The following is a 23,881-nucleotide window of genomic DNA, read 5'->3' on the forward strand; positions in this document are numbered from 1 at the left end:
TAAATCTCCCCTCTTTAACCTTTCCCTTAATTTATCTCCCAGACTAGTAAATGGAAGAAGCTTCTGGTTTTCTAGTTAGAGCTTTTATTGTATGGTAGTCACAAGGTGATGTTGATTAGAAGGATAGGAAAGTAGAAACACAATACAAATCGTCTTAAATCTAAGCTTAGTCTATATTCCGTATAAAACTCACCAAAACCGAAGGCCACCTTTGGGGAGAGAGAGACCGTGTGCTGCTGCTAACCTCGAGCCGGGCCCAGTCGAAACTCTCATCAGCATCAGCCTGTGCAGCGCAGTCAGGAGACCAGCAGAGCAGGAAAAAAGCCCCACTTCCGTTCTCTCCTTGCCTTTTAAGCTTGCACCCCGGAAGTGGAGTGCTAGCAGGCAGTCTGACGTGAGCAGCAGGCGGACTGGCGTGCGTAGCTCATGCCGTTGGTCTCCTCCCCAAAAGGGTGGTCCTTAAAAAAACTGGCGTCTTTCAGTTATCCTAACCAACTGTTAAAAAACTTTCATATTTTTTTTACCACATTTCCCCCCTTTGCTTCCTCAAGAAACAGAATGTTTCCTTGATGGAACAGTAAAAAGAATATAATAACTATTGCTAACTAATAATATGTGAACAACAATATAGAAAAGGAAGAGAGGAAAGTTTTGTCCAGAGGGGCGATTTTTTTTTTTTTTGTCCTCATGAACCGACGCTTTGACATTAGTCTTGCAAAGGGAGAGCCTCTGCAGAGAGTACATGTTACAGATAGTATATATTATAACAGAAAGGAGATAGTAAAAACTAATAAAGCAAAACAGTTCATATAAAGTCTCTGAGTTTTCTTGTCTTCTTGAAGTGGTAAGATGTCATCAGGAGGAAACTGGATTCTGGTCTGGAAAACTGGATTCTGGACTCCCCGGAAGTGGAGTGCTAGCAGGCAGTCTGACGTGCGCAGCAGGCGGACTGGCGTGCGTAGCTCATGCCATTGGTCTCCTCCCCAAAAGGGTGGTCCTTAAAAAACTGGCGTCTTTCAGTTATCCTAACCGACTGTTAAAAAACTTTCATATTTTTTTACCACAGACCTAAAAAGATATATTTAGTTAAAACCTTATTTGTGACTATTAGTTGCCATAGCAATACCAACTTTTGTAAATAGTAAAGAGGAAAATGGAATTGGATCTTATGGGAGAATTTACACTAAATAGCCTGTGAAGTTTGCTTTTTTTTTTTAATTAATAAGAAAAAGGATCTACCAGCTAACTCATGACTTTAGAAATTATGACAGTTGTGTTTTTTTAAAGGTCATGAACCTCATTTTTAAGAAATGGCTAAAGAAGGGGGCAGCTAGGTAGAGCAGTGGATAAAGCACCAGCCCTGGATTTAGGAGGACCTGAGTTCAAATCTGGCCTCAGACACTTGACACTTACTAGCTGTGTGACCCTGGGCAAGTCACTTAGCCCTCATTGCCTGGCAAAAAGAAAGAAAGAAAGAAAAAAGAAGTGGCTAAAGAAATGCTCTGTGTGTATTTGATAAAACTTCCTCAGATGTCAATAATCTTTGCACGTTAAAAAACAAAACAGCTGATTGCCCTATGACCCTGTGCACCTAGTGTCCGGAGGCAACTCTCTAAGACTCTGAAGTTGCATATAAAAATTGGCAGAAGGGTTTTCTGTACTGGATGTTCCTTATACCAACAAAATCACAGGTATGGACAATGAAAAGAAAAGAGATGAGAAGAAAAGAAGTACTTTTGGTTGGTGGCTTAAAATAGGAAATATGTGTCACCAATCAATATGTGTTCTTATTTAGAAACTCTGTGTGTGTGTGTGTTTCATCCCTATAAACATGACATTGAAAAATGTTACCTGGGGGATAATAAAGATGTCTGATACACACCATAACATGTAACTGATTTAGGATGAAAAGTTTTTGTTATAAATAATTCTATACCAGATGAGTTGTTTCTTATTACCTCAGAAAAATTAATCCTTATAGTCTCAAACGTACTTTAAACCCATAGCTCTCCCTAAAAGTCCTCTGAACACCTTTAAATAATGCCATAAAACAATTCTTGGAGCAACAGCACCCACAAAAGGACAGGGTAAAATAATTTTCTAGCCAAAGACAACTTAGAAGGTTGGCAAGAAAGGTCTGTCATACCGGGGTGAAAGTGGAACACAGTCCAATGCAGGCCATGCCAGGACAGACTGGGCCCCAGCAAACTAGGAGCAGGCCTTAGGAGCTATTGAATCAGCAGCCTTAGCAGCTTCCAGAGCTCTCAGGCAATGGGGGTCAAATAGTTGGTCAGAAGGCAATTATTATAGGGGTCTCTTTGCTAGACTGAGGCAGGACTCTTGCTTTGCCCATCTGGGTGGCAGTCCCTGGGTAAGGAGGAGTACTAACGCACCTGAGCTTGTGACTACATTGGATCAGGGGCCCTTATCATAGTAACAGGGCAGGAAAGACTGCTTGTGGTCACTCACAGACCAGAGCACAGGCTAGAAGAGTAGTAAATGTACCTCTCCTTAGATCATACTACCTTGGAAGAACTGAAAACTTAGAGGTACCTAGAAATATCTCTGAAAAAAGTTACACAAAACCTGTCAAGCACAGTACCTTCATCCTGGAAGCAGAGCTGCACTTAAACAAAAAGTTAAAAGTTAAAAAATAGGCTGGAAATATGAGCAAACAGAAGAAAAAAGTTCTGACCATAGAAAGTTACTGTGCCAACAAGAAAGATCAAAACACACCCTTAGGAGAAAATAATAGAGTCAAAGAAAGCTCCAAGAAAAATATGAATTGGTCTCAGGCCATGGAAGAGCTCAAAAAAGAATGCCTTGAAAAGCAGAATTGTTCAAATGGGAAAAGAAGCACAAAAATTCACCCAAGAAAAAAACTCCTCAAAAAGTAGAATTGTCCAAATGGAATAGAAGGCACAAGAGAGCTCGTTGAAGAAAACAATTCCTTCAAAATTAGAATTGACCAAATGGAGCTAATGACTTTATGAGACATTAAGAAACAATCAAATATAGACTATGAAATATCTCACTGGAAAAACAACTGACCTGGAAAATATATCCAGAAGAGATCATTTAAGAATTATTGGACAACCTGAAAGCCTTATCAAAAAAGAGCCTAGATATCATCTTATTATCTAATTTTGGGGTGGGGTGGGGCAATGAGGGTTAAGTGACTTGCTCAGGGTCACACAGCTAGTTAGTGTCAAGTGTCTGAGGCTGGATTTGAACTCCCTTAATTTTATAAGGGATGAGAAAAAGAAATACACTTTGAGAAGGGGAAAAGTAGAATGGGGTAAATTATCTCACATAAAAGAGGCAAGTAAAAGCTTTTACAATGGAAGAGAAGATGGGGGATGTGGTGGGAGTGAGTGAACCTTACTTTCATCAAAATTGGCTCAAAGAGGAAATAATATACACACACACTTGGGTATAGAAATCTCTTCCTTTACAGGAAAGTAGGAGGGGAAGGGGATTAGGGAAGCTGGGCAGGGGAGTTGATAGAAAGAGCAGACTAGGGAAGGTAGTAGTCAAAGGCAAATGCTATTGAAGAGGGACAGGGTGAAAGGGGAGAGGGAATAGAATAAATGGGGGGAATAGGATGGAGGGAAATACATTAAGCAGAGTTATAACTGTGAAAAAAATTTTGAGGCATGTTTTTCTGATAAAGGCTTCATTTCTCAAATATATAGAGAACTGTCATTTATAAAAATGGGAGCTATTCCACAATTGCTAAATGATCAAGAGATATGAACAGTTTTCAGATGAAGTAATCACCAGCTATTTATAGCCAAGTATATGAGAAGGTGTTCTAAATTGTTATTGATTGGAAAAATGCAAATTGAAATTATTCTGAAATACCGTCTCATAACTATTAGATGGCTAATGTGACAGAAAAGTAGAATGACAAATGTTGGAGGGGAAGTGGGGAAAATGAGACATTAATATATGGTTGGTGGAGTTGTGGACCGATTCAACCATTCTGTAGAACAATTTGGAACTATGCCCAAAGGGCTATAAAACCGTGTATACCCTTTGACCTAGCAGTGCCACTACTAAGTCTCCGAAAAGAGATAAAAAACCAAAAGGGAAAATGACCTATGTCTATGGAAATATTTATAGCAGCTCTTTTCTGGCTGTCATTTGGGGAATGACTGAACAAATTGTGCTATGTCACATTTGATGGAATACTATTCTGCTATAAGAAATATTGAGCAGGATGCTCTCAGAAAAACCTGAAAAGACTTACATGAACTTTAAGATGATCAGCTATGAATGACTTAGCTATTCTCAACAATACAAATGACCTAAGACAACTCTAAAGAACTTATGATGAAAAATGCTCTGAATACAGATTGAAGCATCTTTTATTTACTTTCTTTATTTTTTCTTGATTATTTTGTTTTGTTTTCTTTCACAACATGACTAAAATGGAAATGTTTTGCATGACTGCACATGTATAACATCTAATTGCTTGCCTTCTCAGTGAAGGAGAGGCAAGAAGAAAAAAAATTTGGAATGCAAAAGTTTTAAAAGCAAATGTTAAATTGTTTTTATGTGTAATTAGAGAAAATAAAATACAAAATTTTTAAAAATACGAGCTGTTACTTATACACAACATATACTTTTTTTTTTTAAGTGAGGCAATTGGGGTTAAGTGACTTGCCCAGGGTAACACAGCTAGTAAATGTTAAGTGTCTGAGGCCGAATTTGAACTCAGGTACTCCTGACTCCAGGGCCGGTGCTCTATCCACTGCGCCATCTAGCTGCCCCACAACATATACTTTTAAAGAGCTTTACATAATTAAATTTCATTTAATAAAGGTTAATTTAGCATCTTTTTAAAAATCATTCTTACTAGCCTGTTGAACAGTCATTAGATAATTTAATTTCTGTTCCTATGAATACTGTTGACAAATATCCTTGCTTTTCTTCCTTGAGTTAAATGTTATAAATATTTTTGGAATTTCATGTTCTGAATTTATTGTAATATTTGTCTTATTGTAAGGTGTGAGAATGTTGGGGAAAATGAGAAAGCAAATTTTTATATTAAGTAGATTGTTTACTCTTTGGAATACTGAAAAAAAGATTTAGAGTCAATAGACTTGGAATCAAATCCTAGCTCCTTCTCTTTGGGTAAGTCATTTCACGTTTCTCATTTTGTAAGATGACTATTGGGGGCAAAACCTCATTAATAAAAATAGCATCTCTTATTCTTATAATTTATTCATATGATTTATTTAGTTCTATTGTCTTTACTCTTTACAGAATTAGAGTAGTTTGGAGGCCTTTTTTCCAGCTCAAAACCCCATTTACCCAGTTATTTATATTTATATTACAGGTATTAGACTATATATAGGCCACGAGGGAGGTGAGCAGTGTTTCATCCAGGACGGGCGCTTTGTGAGAGGAGAGGAGCTGTATATGAGAAATGTTGTAGTAGAAATTATAATTATTGCTCATTGATTGAATATGTGAGGTGAATGGGTATACAGAGTTGAGGATAGTACTGAAACTGTGGGATACTTGCAAGTGAAGTTGTTTTCCATATTTTTCCCCCAGTTTCTGAAGGAGAATAATATTGGACAGGACAGAACAGTGGCTAATATGTAGTTGAAATTCAGGATAAGGAAGGTAAAATGACTCCTAACTTCCTTGGTTGGATTAAAATCACCAGATTAAAAAATTAACCAGATAAACTAGGAGGGCAGAATATACTGAAGGGAAGAAAGCAGAACCTGCAAGCCATAAGCCAATGAGCTTAACTTCAATTCTCAGCAAAAGATAAAACCTATTATTAAAGGGATTTTTAGTAAATGTCTGGAAAAGGAAGGTGGTGATTACATAAGAGCCAGCATGGCTTTATCAAGAACCAGTAATCCCACGTGAACCTCATTGCTTTCTTGAGAAGGTGACCAGACTCGGTGGTCAAGGAGTCCTTTAGGTAGTTTACTTAAATTTTATGAAAGCATTTGACAAAATTACTCATGTTATTTTTGTTAAAAAAAATATGGAGAGATTTCAGCAACACAGTAAAAGGATTGAGAACAAGATGAATTACTGGACCCTAAGAATAAGGATGAAGACTTCAGAAGAGGAGGACAATGTAGAATGTCTCAGGGATCTGTTGTAGGTACTGTTTAAAAAAATGTTTTCAATAATGTATCAAATTTGCAGATGACTGTTTAAAAAAACGTTTTCAATAATGTATCAAATTTGCAGGTGACACAAAGTTGGGGGGTATAGCTACCAAGGTTGATGCCAGAGTATAAAAAGATTTTGATTGCCTAAAATCAGGGTCAGTAAAGTACTTTTGGCCAACAACCTATTTGTGTACAGCCAGGAGGTAAGAAGGGGTTTTACATTTTAAATAACATTTTGTTCATTGTTTGAATGTCAAATAACATTTTAGCTTGCTGGTCATACAAAACCAGGCTGCAGTAACTGGCTGACCTGTGGGCTAGATCATTTGGGACAAAATCTAATAGGATGGAATTGAATAGGATCAAATGTAACACCTTACACTGGGGTTAAAAAAAAAATACAAGATGAGACTGGAGTTGTGGCTAGAGGATAGTAAATTCATTATGAGTCAACAGTTACATGGCAGTTGAAACAAGGACAACAATAACAAAACTCATGTAAGCTTAGGTTGCATTGGGCGGTGATAGTCTTACTGTCCTCTGCCTTGGTCAGGCCATATACCTTTGGTGTGTTGTTTTCACATCTGTGTGCCACATTTTTGGAATGATGAAGATAAACTGGTGAGTATAGAGGAGGGCAACCAGAATGGTGAGGGGGTCCCAGGAGTGAGTGAATTTATTCATTTATTAAAAACACCTACTGTGTGCCAAGCAGTGAGCACTAAGTGCTGGAATACAAAGACAAGAGGGATATTATATATAATGTATAAATTGTGTAGATAATTTATACATAATTATGTACAATAATAAATTTTACATAATTTATAGAAAATTAATTACAGGGTGGTTTGAGGAGTGAGTATATTAGCATTTGGGGAAACTAGTAATGACTGTTGTAGAGAAGAAATAATAGATTTGTCTAGGTATTTGAAGTGATTGCATTTGAAGGAGGAATTAGATTTCTACCCTGTGGCTAAGTAGAATCGATAGGACCAATGGGTACAAACTGCAAGGAAGCAAGTTGATAGAAATAAAGTTGTGTTATAATGGGTATTCTTATTTAGATATAGGTTGAACTAAATGTCTTCTGAAACATTTAGAGTCTAATTTGGATTATCAGGATGATTAAATGTTTTTGTCATGGTGAAAAATGACATTATCAGCTATATGTAAAAAATTTAATGTTCATTTAAAAAAACATTGTTCCAAATTCTCTCCCTTCTAAGTAAGCAATTTGATAAAGATTATATATGTGTAGTCATGCAAAACATTACCATATTAGCGATGTTGCAAAATAAAATACAGACCAAAAGGGGAAAAAAAAAGGATTCTTCAGTCTGCATTCATCACTTCTCTCAATGGAGGAGAATAGCATTTTTCATCACAAATCCTTGGATCATTTATCATCATGATCAGAGTAGCTAAGTCATTCATAGTTGATCATCATACAGTATTGCTGTTACTGTTTACAATGTTCTGATTCTGCTCATTTAACTTTGCATCAGTTCATGTAAGTTTTCTCAGGTTTTTCTGAAATACCCCTGCTCATTCATCATTTCTTCGATTACACTCTTGTACCATAATTTGTTCAGGCCTTCCCCAATTAATGGGCATTCCCTAGATCTCTACTTCTTTGCCACCACAAAAAAAATTGCTATAAATATTTTTGTACAAATAGGTCCTTTTCCTTTTTCTTTGATCTCTTTGGGACACGGTATCGTTTAAAAAAAAAAGAACTTCAGCCAGAAGACAGGTTTTAGTTCTGACTTTTATACTCTTGGTTTGAAATTGAACAAATCATATCCCTTCTTTGGATGTTAGTTTACCCCTCTTTAAAACTGGGGTATTGGTATGGATGGTGTCTAACCTTTTCTCTTCCTTTTCACACCCCCCAGCTATGATACTCTGTAGTCCAGTAATTCTAAATGGCTCCTCTGGATTTTAAACAGATTTTTGCTATTGGCATTTTTTCAGCTTGATAATGAAGCATGTCTGACATAAAATCATTAAGCCAGAAGCACCCAGGAGGCAAAGTTTTATGTAAAATCATTAAGCTGGAAACATTTGTTCTCTGTATCACAGTTCATAAATGGAGTTCCAACAGAACTTGTTTTTCTTTTTCTTTTTTCAAAAGCATCACCATTATAAGGCTTCTTATATGAAATGGAAGAACTTGAGGATGAAAGAAATTGAGACTGGGATTTTTACTTAATTAAAAAAAAAAACTCACTAATTTGTACCAATCTGTGTGGGACATCTGTCTAAAGTAATGAAAAGTTGTAGTTCAAGGACAGAGAATATCATTATCATCAACATATCAGAGTAACCCAGAATTAGGTTAGCCAGGTCTTGTAATCAAAATGGCCTATTGTAGTTTATACAGAATAATTCATTGTGATTAAGATATCTACTTACATTTCTATGTGTAAAGGTATAAAAGGAGGAAGAAGTGTGGAAAGAACACAGGCTCTGAAATAAATGAAAAAATGTTTATTGCATGCTAAGTATCCATCAAATACTGTGCTGTGTGCTAGGGACACAAATACAAAAATGGTAGTCTTTGACCTCAAGTAATTTATATTCTAATGGGGAGACAACACAAATAGGAAAGTGGAAAGAGGAAGGGAAAGAATAAAATGTTTTGGTTTGGGAGGTCACAGGGTTGTTGAGTGAAGCCATGGATCTTGCTGTAGACTTTCTGATATTAATGAAAGTACTGATTGTAAATTTGATTACATAGAAAAGGTTAAAGGGGGCAGGGCTGGGATAGAGGAATGGCAGCAGGACAAGAGGATTTGGGTAGTGGGGAAGAAAAGGGAAGTATGACTGGATCAAGGTAATAGAGTAGGCCACGTAACTTTATTCTTACCCACTCACCAGTCTAGACAGCTATAGCCCTAGAAGTAGAATTACAAAGCTGAGTGGAGGTCTGGTAATGCTGGGGCAGGGTGGATAACAAGATGGTTTGTTATTTGTCTCGGTCTTTGAACACTCTAAACAGTAGCATCTCTCTTTCTCTTCCTCCCCTTCCCCACCCCCACCCCCACCCCCCATGTCATCCCAGCCCCCCTTCCGTAAGAAGAATGTTCCATTGTTACACCTTCATGACAGGAAAATGTGAGGAAGGCCTCTAGTATGTTAGGTGGACATTCTCTGGCAACCTTTTCGGTGAACATGGACAAACATCACGCAAGTAGTAAGTGTCAGAGTTGGGATTTAAACCCGTGTTATCTAAACCCAGGAAAATGAAAACCTAAGCCATAGTCAAGATCTGGAATAAGACAAGGCAGTTAGGTGGTGCAGTGGATAGAGTGCTAGAACTGAAGTCGGGAAGACTCATCTTTGTGAGTTCAAATCTGGCCTCAGACACTTACTAGCTGTGTGACCCTGGTAAGTCACTTAACACAGTTTGCCTTCGTTTCCTCAATCTGTAAAATGAGCTGGAGAAGGAAGTGACAAACCACTCTAGTAGCTTTTTCAAGAAAACCCCACAAAGAGAAACAGAGTTAGAAACGACTGGAACAACTGAACAAATACTAGAAAACAGTACTTTAAGCAACAGAAATCCTTGTCTTCCACTGCTTTTGCAGGTCTTTGCAAAGCAGTATCGGTGGCCACATTTATTCATTTTATTCATTCATCCATTCATTCACTCATGGTGCACACATATACATATACATGCACATGCACACACACACACACGCACACACACCAGCTAGTATAACCTTCCATGCCCTCTCTTCCTGAGTGATTGTTGGTTTTTCCGTAAGTTCTTCTTAGAGGAACTGCCAAGTCAGTTCTTCTTTGGGTATCACAAGGGTACTAATGTGTACCACTCAATTCGTTTCTTTCTTGATATGTCATGTTTTTACCTGCTTTCTTAGGATGTTGTTATTCAAGCCCTTTTTCTAGTTCAAGACTTCTTCCTTTGAAGTGGGTTCCCTATGAAGTTTAACAGGTAGTTTTATGAGGACAGAAGGATGTACCATTTGGTATAGCAATCCTACATTCATGGGATATTACCCCAAGAGACAGTGATGTCTTAAAGTAGCATTAGTTATATTTAAATCAGAAAGGATTTAGGTAAATAAATGAATAAGAAGCATAACAAGTTACTTTATATATATATATATATATATACACACACACACACACACACATTTGTGTATATATGTGCACATATATACACATATAAACATGCACACATCTATTAGGTGCACAGTAAAGTTTATTTTAGTTTTTACAGTGTAAGACTTTGGATCAATAGTTTCTTCTTAGAAATGTGACATTGAACAGAATAATTCTGTGAATTTACCATTGTTGCCATTACGTTTTGGGGATTTTTGGAGTAGACAGCGTGTTTATCGTCCTCTCCCTTTCCACAGCGGTTAAAAAGAAGTATGTTTTTCTTGTAGAGCAAACAAATCAGGATAATTTAGTTCTTAAATGAAATAGGCTAGACATTGTTATGAAAGTGAGCAATACCATTAGACTGTAGCTCCCCAGGACTCTTGAACAATAGAGAACATTTCCATGAATAACTGATCATTTCATTGGCAATGCTAATTCCTTTTTGTCTCTTGTACCTGTCAAGAGTTAATGCTGAAGAAAGCATGAGAGGGTTTGATAGAGTCTTGTGAAAATCTTTCCTTCTTTTTGTTCTTTTCATATTGGGAGACTTGCTTTTAACCTGTGAGAGGAAAAAAAGAATGGCCTTTTCTGCTCATTTATTTAATAATTAGGGTATGACCTTGTATGTGACCGACAATCTAACCAGAAGGACTGTATTAAAGATTAGGAGAGGGCTTATCTAGATCTCTATTTGGATATATCATCTGGAGAATTGCAAATTATAAGTGAGTGAAAGTTATTTCACTGTGTTAAAGGATCCCAGTAACTTCAAAATTTTAGCACCTACTGATGGTGGTAGGGGGATTTGAAGGGAAGGGGAATTTTTTCATGTTGCTCATTTGGCAAAATATAAAACCAATGATATAAAAAATTGAATCTTTGTTTAAGTTAAAGTTTAAGTTTAGTTTAAAAACGTATCTTGTACACAGATTTTACATCATTAAATATGGCTTATTTTTCCCTTTTACTTATTTATTTAAATTATTTTCTAGTGAAGTTTTAAAAATTCTGAACTTAACAAGCACCAAATAAAGTTAATATTTTCATATATATATATTAGAACAGAAAAAGAGGATCATGTATTTTAAAAGTGAATTTCTATTATATATGGCTGGGTTTTCTTTTTAATTGAGAGATTCAATGTAGAATTTTTTATAGATGTTCTACATATCTGTGATTCTTTTGTCCTTCCTTAGGTTCTGTTCTATGCATTAAAAATGTTTGCTTTTTGGGGAGGGGAAGGGGGGGTGTCTTTTATTTTAGATTGCTATCTCAGCATGCTGGCTATATTGTGTTCTTTCTAATCTCTTTTGATATTATAAAACACCAATGATATTTACACTTATCTTGAATCTATAAAAATGAAGATTAAAATCTAAAAATGCACAATTTATTAAATGGAAATATTTTTCTCTAGTCAAAAAAAGCTTTACACTCAAATCATAAGTTGAACATTTTTTTAAGTTTTAAAGATAAGCTTTTGTTGTAAGTTTTGGAACTAATATTTTGAGGGGAATATTGTTAGATATGTAGAAACTTGGAGGGAGAGATAATATAGTGGATGACAGTAATTTTTTATATGAAATGGGCTTAACTGAATAAAATAATTTAACAGGAATAAATGTAAAGTTGTATACTTGGGTTAAAAAAATCAATTTTCAGTTCACATGATAGCATAGCTAGATAATAATTCCTGTGAAAAGGACATTTTTGGGGGCAGCTAGGTGGCGCAGTGGATGGAGCAGTGGCCCTGGATTCAGGAGGACTTAAGTTCAAATCCAGCATCAGACACTTAACACTTACTAGCTGTGTGACCCTGGGCAAGTCACTTAACCCCAATTGCCTCACCAAAAAAAAAAGAAGAAGAGGAAAGAAAAGGACATTTTCGTGAGTAAGTGGTTTGAAATGGCAGCCATAAAAATGATCCTTGGCTACACTGAACAGCTTAGTATTCAGGATAATAACATAGAATGGGGAAGAGAGGAAGGAAGGAAACAAGCACTTACTAAATTTAGCTTACTGTGTGCCAGGCACTGTGCTAAACTCTTTATAGATATCTCATTTGATCCTCACAATAACCCTGGGCGGGGGTGGGGGTGGGGGTGGGGGGGTGGAGTAGGTGCTATTAACTTCATTTTACAGTTGAAGAAACTGAGGCAAACATGTTAATAATAGACTTGCCGAGGGTCACACAGCTAGTAAAGATCACTCAGGTCTTCCTGACTCCAGGCCCAGCGCTATCTGCTGCACCTAACTGCCTCTGTCTAGGAGAGGGTATTGAGGCTGAACTAAAAGTTCTGTGTGTGTGTGTATATGTATATACATATATACATATACACACACACACACACACACACACACACACATATATATATATATATATATATATATATAAATAAACTATGATTTCTTAGACGATAAAGGCTCTGCAGATACTCAGAGAATGGTGTGTGACACCAGTTACATGAGTTTGTAATGAGATGGGTGGAAGTGGAGCTGGCAGTTGGTGGCTATTAGGCCTGAGTAGCTGTATAAAGAATCATTGATTTTATGAGCAAAGGATATAAATCAAAGAGGGATATATGGACAGGTAACCTAGAAGTGGGAGGTATGTGTTATATATTCAGAGGGCGTCTCTTCCCCCAAATATTAGCTGTCACTTAAATGGGATCCTGTAGTTTAGTTTACTTTGATTTACTTAGGTTTTTTTTAAGCTTTCTTAACTCATTTTAGTGTAGTTCTCTTTAGAAGAAGTGCTTTAAAGTTTGTTTGCCCTAGGACAAAACACTTAACCTTAGTAAACTTCTTTTTCTTGAGATTAGAATATTACACTGAAAGTTGAATACTGATTTTCAGATCCTGGACATTTAAATTTTGTTGGCATCCTAAGGTAGCCAAAATCTTGGAAATAACCATTCTGAGAAGCTTTTAAAGTTTTGAAAAAGCTTTCATAAGATTTTTGTGCCTATAATCTGTTATTCACCTATTGGTGGGAATATTTGATTATTTTTTATATTTAATCATCACAGTCATGCATTTGGGCACAGTCTTCTAAAGAGAATGTGTTTTGTGTGTTTTTTCTCCATGAAGAATCTATTGGAGGACATGCTTTAATGTAAGAATGCATGTCTTTAATCTAACACCACAAAGTTTTAAGCAGCTAGACAAATACATTTTTTAAATCTTAGTGTTCTTTTCTCTGCAGGTCGGGAATCCTCGGGTTGAACTTACACTTTCAGAACTCCAGGATATGGCTGCTCGGCAACAGCAGCAGATTGAAAATCAGCAGCAAATGTTGGTTGCCAAAGTAAGTTTTGAGATGAAAATAGGTATAAGATTATAGGGCTTTCTGTTGTGATCAGTGTGATTATGCTCAATGCACACACTCAGCCCAGTTCTAAGTATTCCTACCTTCCCCCATTTGACAGAGTAGGGCTCCTGAAGATCACAGTTGACCTTCAGAACTAAAAACAGCTATTTTTCTTACCATTTTGTAACTTTCTTTTCACCTCTGAAGTAAATTTTCTTTCCTTGTCACAGTTGTTTCTCCACATGGTACAAGAAAAAGAAGTTGTGTTACTAGGATTTGTGCTTAGTGCAGTTGATAACTTCTGAAATGGGTAATGAAAAGTGACACATCTGAGGGCTCTAACAGCGCAGTGAGGTGGGCCGGCCAACTGGTAAAGATCAAGCTCAGATGAGAGAAGTTATATGTTAGGAACATTTATACACAATTTTGTGACATTCAGAAAGCACTTTGAAGGTTAGCTTGTAATCAAATTATTGCCTCAGTCTGAAGAGGATTTCTAAGTAGAAAAATGTTTGGTGGCTCTTTTAATCCACTGAATTCCTGTTAAGTATAGGTTACTATTTACTTCAATATAAATAAGAACTACAAGTTTAGTATAAACCTACCACTTTGGAGACACTTAATTTTCTAAATACCCTAAATTTTTAGAATTGAAAAATTTGGTGAATTAAACATAAATATTCCATCTTCTTATAAAATGTTTTCCTCATTGCCACATTTAAAGTCTTCAGCACATAGTATATAAGAAATGTTAGTTTAGTTTTAAAAAATGTATAAAGTAGTTCATTTTTCATAACCCATCTTCAAATTGGTGAATTTTATGTACTTAGGGGGACTTAATTTTTAGTCTTAATGTCCTGAAATAGGTTTTGCTATTATAGAAGAGCTTTTCCATTCTTGGTGATTTCTTCTGTTGACTGTCATTTGCCACCACAGGGTGCATATTTTGTGCTTTGTATTACAAAAGGATTATGATTTTATAAAAATGTAAAGCCACTGTAAGCTGTGTTCATTAACCTCTTCAGGAACTCATCTGGAACAAAAGAATACACTCTTTTGTTTAGTGGTTCTTAGCAAATTAGAAGTTTATCTTGTAGTAGATCTTATCTTTTTCAGTCTAAAATCCTCAGCTCTTCATTTCCTTTGGGAAGTAGAGCAGTGCTCCTGCAACAGCAGGAAACGTGTTACTAAAAGCAGGAAATTAATGTTGGAGGAAACTTAACAGATGTGTTGGAATGAATGTAGATGAAATTGTTTTAGTAGATTATATGAATATAAGAGTTGGGATTGACTCTATTTCAGATAACATTCTCTTTGGATTTTTTTTTTTTTTAAGTTCCCCACAGTAATCGTTACTGTATTTCACAAGTCAGTTTGTATCTAATTAAATCCTTAAAATGGTTCTTAGATTGTACTTATACTAAATAATTCCGTTTTTGTATACTTTGACACACGGTCAATAATCTCTAGGGATTTCTTTAATGTATGTAGTTTACCTTGAAATTGAATGTTTACTTGTTACTTACAAAATAATTTTATTAACATAGGAAGACATCAAAATCAGGCTTTTTTCCTACTATCCCTTTGCTAGGAGCAGCGGTTGCATTTTCTAAAGCAACAAGAACGTCGCCAACAGCAGTCTATTTCTGAAAATGAAAAGCTCCAGAAACTTAAAGAAAGAGTTGAGGCCCAAGAGAATAAGCTGAAGAAAATTCGTGCTATGAGAGGCCAGGTGGACTATAGCAAAATCATGAATGGCAACCTGTGTATGTATGATGTTTTCTAATTCAGATACACCAGGGTCTAGTTATTTTTGTTTTTCTTCTTCTTTCCTTACATCTAAAATGAATGGAACAATGTTGGTAATAAAAATTAATGCTGGATTTTTTTTTTTTTCTATTTTTGTTTTTAGTGTGACTAGTCATGAGCATTAGGTAACATGCTCTAATAGGGTGGTTTTGGAGCTTGTGTTCTGGCTGTACAATTTATTACCTTTCTGGTGTTGGGCAAGTCACATAACTTCTCTGGGTCTTAGTCTAGAAGAAGGGTGTTGAACTAGGCCATGTCTGAGGTCCCTTTCAGCTCAAAATACTGTCCTAAGATCCTTCCAACTCTTAACATGCATTGAAGTATTCTTAGATTCTATGCTGTTGGTCTACCTTATAATCTGAATCTCAATATTTAAATGAGATCTTTTAATGACTTTAGTAACTAAAAACCTTTTGAATAAGTAATCCAAGGCTTTCTTGCCTTAAACCTGTTGTGAATAGTCTAATGCTGAAATTCTTGGTAAAATTCTCAAATTTCACTAGTAATATAATATATATCATATTATCAAATCCTCTTTGAAAATTTTTTGATACTCTATAACTTTTTTTTTGTTGTTTTTTGTGTTTGGTTTTTTTTTTTTTTTTTGGTTGGGCAATGAGGGTTAAGTGACTTTCCCAGGGTCACACAGCTAGTAAGTGTCAAGTATCTGAGACTGGATTTGAACTCAGGTCCTCCTGAATCCAGGGCTGGTGCTTTTATCCACTGCGTCACCTAGCTGCCCCCTATAACATACTTTTTAATAAAATACATTCCCTGAAAAAATTTCTTTGTTGAACTGTTACTTTTGGATAGTTGATACTTACATGAAGCAGTTTATTATTTTAATAATAAGAGACAATAATAGTCTCTTCATGTTGACAATGTAACGGCTAGAGAGCCAGCTTGAAAGCCAGGAAGACCACGTTAAGTCCCTCCTCAAACACGTGTTGCTGTGTGACCTTGACAAGTCACTTAATTTCTTAGTGCTCTAGGCAGATTCCAAGTCTCTGAGGTATAGAGAAGGTGCTGCTGACCTGCTTCCATGGAGGGAACCTCATTACCCAGGAGTTCCTTGTCCAAATAGCAGGTCTAGTTCCTATCTGTGCTGACCCAATGTTGTAATTAGTCATGTACATTGTTCTTTGGCTTTTCTTCACTTTGCATTTTTTCATACATATTTTTCTTAAGTTTCTCGGGAATGTTTCATATTCCTCATTCCTTATGGTGCAGTAATATTCCATTACATTCATAGTTTATTTAGCCATTCCTCAGTTATTGGGCACACTTTGTTTACAGGCTTTTGCTAACACAAATGATGGCGTTATGAACATTTTTGTACATATAAATTCTTTTTTGGTTGTCTGTATCATCCTTGTGGTCCTAGTTGTGGAGTCACAGAGTTAAAGGTTATGAACAGTTTGCATAATTCAAAATTGTTTTCTAAAGGCCAAACCAATTCATAGCTTCCTCCACTGTGAATTAATATGCTTGCTTTCCACAGCTCCTTCAACAATGCATTTTCCCATCTTTACTAGCTTGATGGATGTGAGATGATACTTTAGAATTTTAATTTCTATTTCTTTGATTATAAGGGACTTCGGATGGTAATTAATAGTTGTATTCTTTTGAAAAGTTTGTTCATATCTTGTGACCCCCATCAGTATTGGGCAAAATGGTTCAGTCTTATGTCAACTTCCTTACAGATTTTGGATGTCAGACTCTAATCAGGCATATTCAATGCAAAGGTCTCTTCCCTAAACCTCCTCTATACGCCATATAGCTCATCCTTTTACTCTTAACTGCATTTTGTGCAGAAATACTTAAAATTTTGTATGATCAGAATGATTTGCCTTTTATTAACTCTTCTACCCTCTGCCCAATCATTAATTCTTTAATATTGTGAATGCTGTAATTTTCCATTTTCTCTAATTTTTTCATGGTGTGACCCAATATTGACTTGACACAACTTTGCTTTTCAGACTGACCCCTCTGCCATTAGTGGGCATGTCCTTAAGGAAAGGATAATTAAATCTGTTTCAAAAGTAGAACATTTAAATCAGAAAAGTTTTTTTTTAACGATCCGTTTCATGTCTTTACTACAGGGGAGATAATCTAGAATTAAAATCAATTATATGCATAAAGTTGTACCATATACATAGAGATTAGGATGTTGAATTGTCAGTGATAGTATAATCGATTCATGTATTTTAAATCAGCTTCTTTGCTTTCATAAAATTACCTTCAAAGCTTGTCTTGGTTCTTTTTTATTACATTATTTCAATTGAATTCTTTTTTTCTTGGGGGTGGGGGGAATTACAGCTGCTGAAATTGAAAGATTCAGTGCCATGTTCCAGGAAAAGAAGCAGGAAGTACAAACTGCAATTCTAAGAGTGGATCAGCTCAGTCAACAGCTGGAGGATTTAAAGAAAGGAAAACTCAATGGATTCCAGTCATATAATGGCAGATTGAGTGGACCTGCTGCAGTGGAGTTGAAAAGATTATACCAAGAGCTCCAGGTAGCTTGTTGGAATTTGTCTTTCTGTGCAGGGAATGATGCTGAAGATGAGCACACTGGAGCGAATTCTCACTTGGTGTTTTCGTAGGAGAGCTGACTGATGGATTTTCTTGAGTTTGGGCCACATCTGTGATTCCACTAGTATAGGAAAATCTGGATGTAGAAATACCCTTTGTCTGAAACTCAGAGTCCTAGAGATTGGCCTGAAGCACTGATAGATGAAGTGACTGACTCAGCATCACCTAGATAGTATGTACCAGATGGCAGTTGAAACCAGCTCTTCCAGATTCCCAGGCCGACTCTCTATAAAATGCCACGCTGACTCTCTGATTTACTATATAGTTATGTGAAAATATAAAACCAAATGGTAACAAAGTCTTCATGTAAACTAAATTTTAATGTGGCACTAGCCTAAGAAATCAGCCAGTAACTTTAAATAATTGAAAATCATGAGGAATCTTTTGGGGGAAAAAAATTACTAAAAATATTGAAAATGAATACAAACAATTATGTTTGTTTTTATAAAATGTGTATCTTTACTATAGTTTGCAAATTGAGTTATAATATTTAGCAAACAACTGTTACATTTTCTTTGCATTTCCAATGCCTTACACATAGTAGGTACTTAATAAATGTTTGTTGAAATGAATTAAAACAAATAGGCATAGCAAAAGGAAGTAGAAAGAATTCATGTGATATATTTTGCTTGTTAGAAAAGACCAGGGTTAGGGGCAGCTAGGTGGCGCAGTGGATAGAGCACCGGCCCTGGATTCAGGAGGACCTGACTTCAAATCCGGCCTCAGACACTTAACACTTACTAGCTGTGTGACCCTGGGCAAGTCACTTAACCCCGATTGCCTCACTAAAAACAAACAAACAAAAAAAAAAAAAAACAAAGAAAAGACCAGGGTTTGACTGTTTTAAGTGAAGTGTGTGATCATTGTGGAAAATGAGTATCATTTAGAAAGGCTTTCATAAATATACTGGAAATTTATATAAGTATTATGCCTTCTGCATAGAAAGTGAGTCATTATGAGCAAGTTCAAACTTGTATAATAAATGGGTAGCATGGCCCTGGATTCAGGAGTACCTGAGTTCAAATCCGGCCTCAGACACTTGACACTTACTGGCTGTGTGACCCTAGGCAACTCACTTAACCCTCATTGCCCTGCAAAAAACAAAACAAATAAATGGGTAGCTTGCCTGGCAAAAGGAATTCTGTTATAGTTTTCTCACATAGTACAGACCCAGTGGACAATTCAGTGTGTGAAAATTAAAAAAAAATATATGTACTTAATTTTTCACCTGGCCTGTAGTTTTCTGAGCTATGTGAATACTTAGAAATATCTTCCAAAGGAATCTTTGTAGGCTTCCATTTATATAAGTATAAAGCATTTAGCATGTCAGGTACATCTAATATGTACATACACACACACAGATATGTATATATGGACTTAATCTAGCCATGATACACACTAGAACTTACTATTATCTTTAGTTGTTTTTTTAACTACTCATGGAAATGAAGATGTAATAACCTTTTTAATTAAATTGTGTACTTTTTTTTTTTTTTAAGATTCGAAATCAGCTTAATCAGGAACAGAATTCCAAACTCCAGCAGCAAAAGGAACTTTTAAATAAACGCAATATGGAGGTTGCTATGATGGACAAACGAATCAATGAACTGCGTGAGCGTCTTTATGGGAAAAAAATTCAGGCACGTCAAAAAGAAAACATTCCTGTAAGATAAACTTTTACAAAAGGCCCATCTCCAAATTACACAATTTTTCTAAAATAAATTATGTTCTATCTCTACCCCTGTCAGTAAAAATCATTAAAAACAAAAAATGCTCATTTGCCTAATTTTGGCTTAGGGAACAAAACCATGAATGAAAAAGTCCAGGAGCAGATCCTGGCAGCAAAGGTTACTGATGATGATGGTGTAGCATCTGAAACCAATGGCTAAATAAATCACCCTGTGCTTTGCCTCTCCTCTGATTTACACATCCTCTGTCCTGGTAGTCTATGCCCCTCTTCACTTTGCTACTGTTATTTTTTTTCTCCCTTGGTGTCTTCCTTCTTTATCAGAAAAGAGTGCCTGGAAGTGGCACTCATAGATACTACTTGGGACTGAGGACCAATTCTTTTCTTTTCAGTTCTTCTGTGAAGTAATTGAAAAGAATTGCATGTCTCAGAGAATTAGTGGCACCCGGGTCACCAATGCCCATTTTCCCAGGAAAAGCACAAATAGGACCAAACCCCTTCAGCTTCTGTCACCAGTAGTTGCTCTACCACCAACTCACATGCCCTTTCAGGGTAGTTGCATGACACTTCTCTGGGTGGGAGAATTAAGGTGGAGTTTGGAGGAAGAAGTTATCACTTTCAAATTCTCTTTGTTGGTATTTTCATGAAATGGGCCCATTTAATCCATGGCCATTAAGTTGACTGTGCTTTTGAGGGATATCAAAAAATCATGAATAGCTTTAGCAGTGACACATTTGACTTTGATTTCCTTGATGAAGGCTTATTTCTAAGGATATTCTAGATGAAAAAAAGTTATGGAAGCTTTTTCTTCTAGTAATAAAGAAGCCTTCTGTTATTTACCTTGGGGACAGCCTAAAGAAATATCTAAGATGCACAAAGCTCCCCTTGGTAATTCCTCTGCTGTCAAATATAGCGTCGCTTCACTATAATGATGACATTTGCTACTACAGGAAGAGTATATATATGATAGTGCTAAGACTCAAATACAATTCATGCTGAGTCTTGGAGTACCTCCAGAGAGGATAATCTATGCAAATCAATGCAAGCAAGTTTCACAATTGAAGTATGCTGCCAACAACAGAGTATAGATCTCTTTTTATGGTGAGATAGACAAAGTTGATTTTGTGGATCACCATTGATGTCTCCAAAACTCTCCATTTAAATTTTTTAAAGCCTCAAAAATAGTAGGCTGTTCCTTGAACAGGCAAAGCAATTGAATATTGATGATGTTGGCGTCAGCCTCCATGTGAAAAGTGATTATATTGGTTCCAACATCTTTATCCAGGTGGTTTCTGATGTTTGAGAATCCTAGCTGAACCAGGCAGACCCACTGCTGGATCAGCTTCATGTTTGTAGTTGAAATCACTGATCAAAAAGTTGTTTTAAAGGGATATGAAGAGGATGCAAGTAACCAAATGATCAGTTTATCACTGTCATTTGAGATGCTAGGGCTTCATGTATTTTCTGCTGCCATGCAAACTTTTATTCATTTTTCAATTACACTACTAAAAAGCATTGTATTTATTGTGATTATAATTCAGAATGATGATCTGAGCTTACTGTTATCTAATGAATGTCTGATGTCCCTGCAGATTTACTTTTAGGTAATGTGACATCTGTGCTTAGCTGACAAGATAAGTTATGTTAAAGCAAAAAGGCATATGAAGACTTAGGAAGTTGCCTGCTTAGACCTCAATAGACCTCTCCCTCCGTCTCCATCCACAATTACTAGTTTCTCCCTCTACCCCATCATCTTTGCTACTTAGACAAGTTACAAATGTAGAATGAATTGGGTATGTGAAATGTTTGTCAATAGTGTCAACTCAAAAAGTTCCAACAACAGATTAAAAATAAAAAAAGATAAGTAGCTATGGCATGTAGGGGAGAAAGAATGGAGGAGGGGGGAAAAGGGAGAGAAATTAGGAGCTTTGGTCGATTGGGTGAATTAATCCTACATATTAAAGACTGCAAAAGTTGAAATGGACTATATAGCTGCAGGATGAGCAAGGTAGCTACTGCTTTTCTGTATATTATTGCCAGTTGACCCTTGCCCAAACTTTTTTTTTTTTTTGATTTGCTTTATGAGTAGCTTTTTTTCAAAATGTTCTCAAGAGTCTAGATCCATCTGAAGAAAATTAGAAAAAGCCTTCAATATCATTAGTTGATTTTCAGCTGTCTTATTATTTTAGATTATTGTCTTTTTAGATTATTGTCTACCCAATTTTCTGGTGGTTACTATGAAGAATTAGCCTATCATTGTGGACTTAACATGCATGTTCCTATTAATTTTTCAGTTATCAATAAATTTATATCATTACAAGGACAGGAAAATGGTTCTTATTTTTAGATATTTGATACTTATAGACCTTTCTGTTCCAAAGCAGTTATATGACCCAAATGAGATATTATTATTTCATCCCATCGTGTTGTTGCTTATAAATTTGATCTCAGAAGAGAATCATAGATTTGTGATGGAAGATAGATTCTTAGTTCTACAGTATAGAAACAAGAGTTTTGTTATCATGACCAAAGATCAATATTGGGACATTGGGGAGTTTAAAAAACTCATCTTTTTAAAAAAATCGTTTTCAAAGGTTTATTTATAGTCATCATAAGAATTCAAATATATAAACAGTAATAAGAGTACAAACAGGCAAATTTAAAAAACAACTTATAAATTATTGAGCTTATAACTGTGAGCTTCTGTTACTGACTTGATTTTAAGGGGAGACTTCTGTTTTTAAAAGGCCTTTCCTATTGTAATTACCTAATTTAAAATTGCCTAATTTTGGCTTAGGGAACAAAACCATGAATGAAAAAGTCCAGGAGCAGATCCTGGCAGCAAAGGTTACTGATGATGATGGTGTAGCATCTGAAACCAATGGCTAAATAAATCACCCTGTGCTTATCAGATATTATTCCCATGCAAATCCTAATAATGTTCTAATGAGTACATGAATTCCTAAATATGAAATGTCCATTGATAGTATGGGGAGGCTCAGCAGTAGATCATACTAATCATTTCTCCTCTTTCCTTTTTTTATATAGTTAAATCGGGTTAATGGAACATCATCACCACAGTCATCCTTGAGTGCATCTGGCAGAATAGCAGCAGTGGGGCCTTATATACAAGTTCCTAGTGCTGGTAACTATTCTGTTCCAGGTGACCCGGTAAAGCCACAGTCTCTCACTATTGCTTCAAATGCAGGTCATGGACGATCCAAGTCTGGTAAGTAGAATTCACTTTCTTATCATTGGGAGAAACCCTGAAATGATCTACCTCACTCCACTCTTGCAAAGGCCTGCTGATATCATCTTTGCAACATCTCTCAAATCTGCCCCCTTCTCTCCTCTGACATTGCCACCAGAGGCTCCCATCACCTCACACCTGGATTGTTCGGCAACCGCTAGTGGGTCTGCCTGTCTCAATTCTCCCCATTCCAGTGCATCCTCCATTCTGCCACCAAAGTGATTTTCTTTTCTTTTTTCTTTTTTTTTTTGGTGGGGCAGTGGGGGTTAAGTGACTTGCCCAGGGTCACACAGCTAGTAAGTGTCAAGTGTCTGAGGCTGGATTTGAACTCAGGTACTCCTGAATCCAGGGCCGGTGCTTTATCCACTGTGCCACCTAGCTGCTCCCCAAAGTGATTTTCTTAAAGAACAAATCTGACCGTGTCGCCCAGTCTAGTCATTGAATTCCAGGGGTTTCCTATTGCCTTCAGGAGCAAATACAAAATACTTGACATTCAAAGCCCTTTATAGCCTTGCTCCCTCTTACCTTTCCAGCTTTCTTAGGCCATATTCCCCTTCATTTACTTTTTGATATAGTGACACTGGCACTGGCCTCCACTCTATCTCTTTTTGGCTCTGGGCATTTTTTCTCACTGTCCTCCATGTGTGGAATGTTCTCCCTATTTTCAAGTTGCAGCTAAAATTCCACCTTCTACAGGAAGCCTTTTCCAACCCCTCTTAATTCTAGTTTGATTCTAGCTTCCCCTCTCTTAATTATAACCTGTTCATAGCTTGTTTGAACATGTTTGCTTGCTTGTTGTCTGCCTCATTAGATTGTGAGCTACTTGAAGGCAAAGACTGTCTATTGACCCTTTTTGTATCCCTAGCACATGCTGCACATTGATTGGCAAATAGAAGACATTTCATGAATGCTTATGGACTGTGTGTGGCCACTGCATTCGTTCATTTGACAAATTT

At 36.4% G+C, this 23,881-nt stretch overlaps 1 protein-coding gene across 1 annotated transcript in view; it reads left to right on the forward strand.

Annotated features, from left to right (window-relative positions):
- Positions 1 to 23,881, forward strand: part of PPP1R13B (protein phosphatase 1 regulatory subunit 13B) — a 121,672-nt gene that overhangs the window by 77,398 nt on the left and 20,393 nt on the right. Inside the window, exons 5-9 of the mRNA XM_043982279.1 lie at positions 13,483 to 13,584; positions 15,179 to 15,353; positions 17,716 to 17,912; positions 19,488 to 19,628; positions 22,724 to 22,904. Of these exons, the coding sequence (XP_043838214.1) occupies positions 13,483 to 13,584; positions 15,179 to 15,353; positions 17,716 to 17,912; positions 19,488 to 19,628; positions 22,724 to 22,904 (796 nt within the window). The remainder of the gene's footprint in view (positions 1 to 13,482; positions 13,585 to 15,178; positions 15,354 to 17,715; positions 17,913 to 19,487; positions 19,629 to 22,723; positions 22,905 to 23,881) is intronic.

Source organism: Dromiciops gliroides, chromosome 2 (assembly GCF_019393635.1).
Source record: "Dromiciops gliroides isolate mDroGli1 chromosome 2, mDroGli1.pri, whole genome shotgun sequence".
Classification (NCBI taxonomy): Eukaryota; Metazoa; Chordata; class Mammalia; order Microbiotheria; family Microbiotheriidae; genus Dromiciops; species Dromiciops gliroides.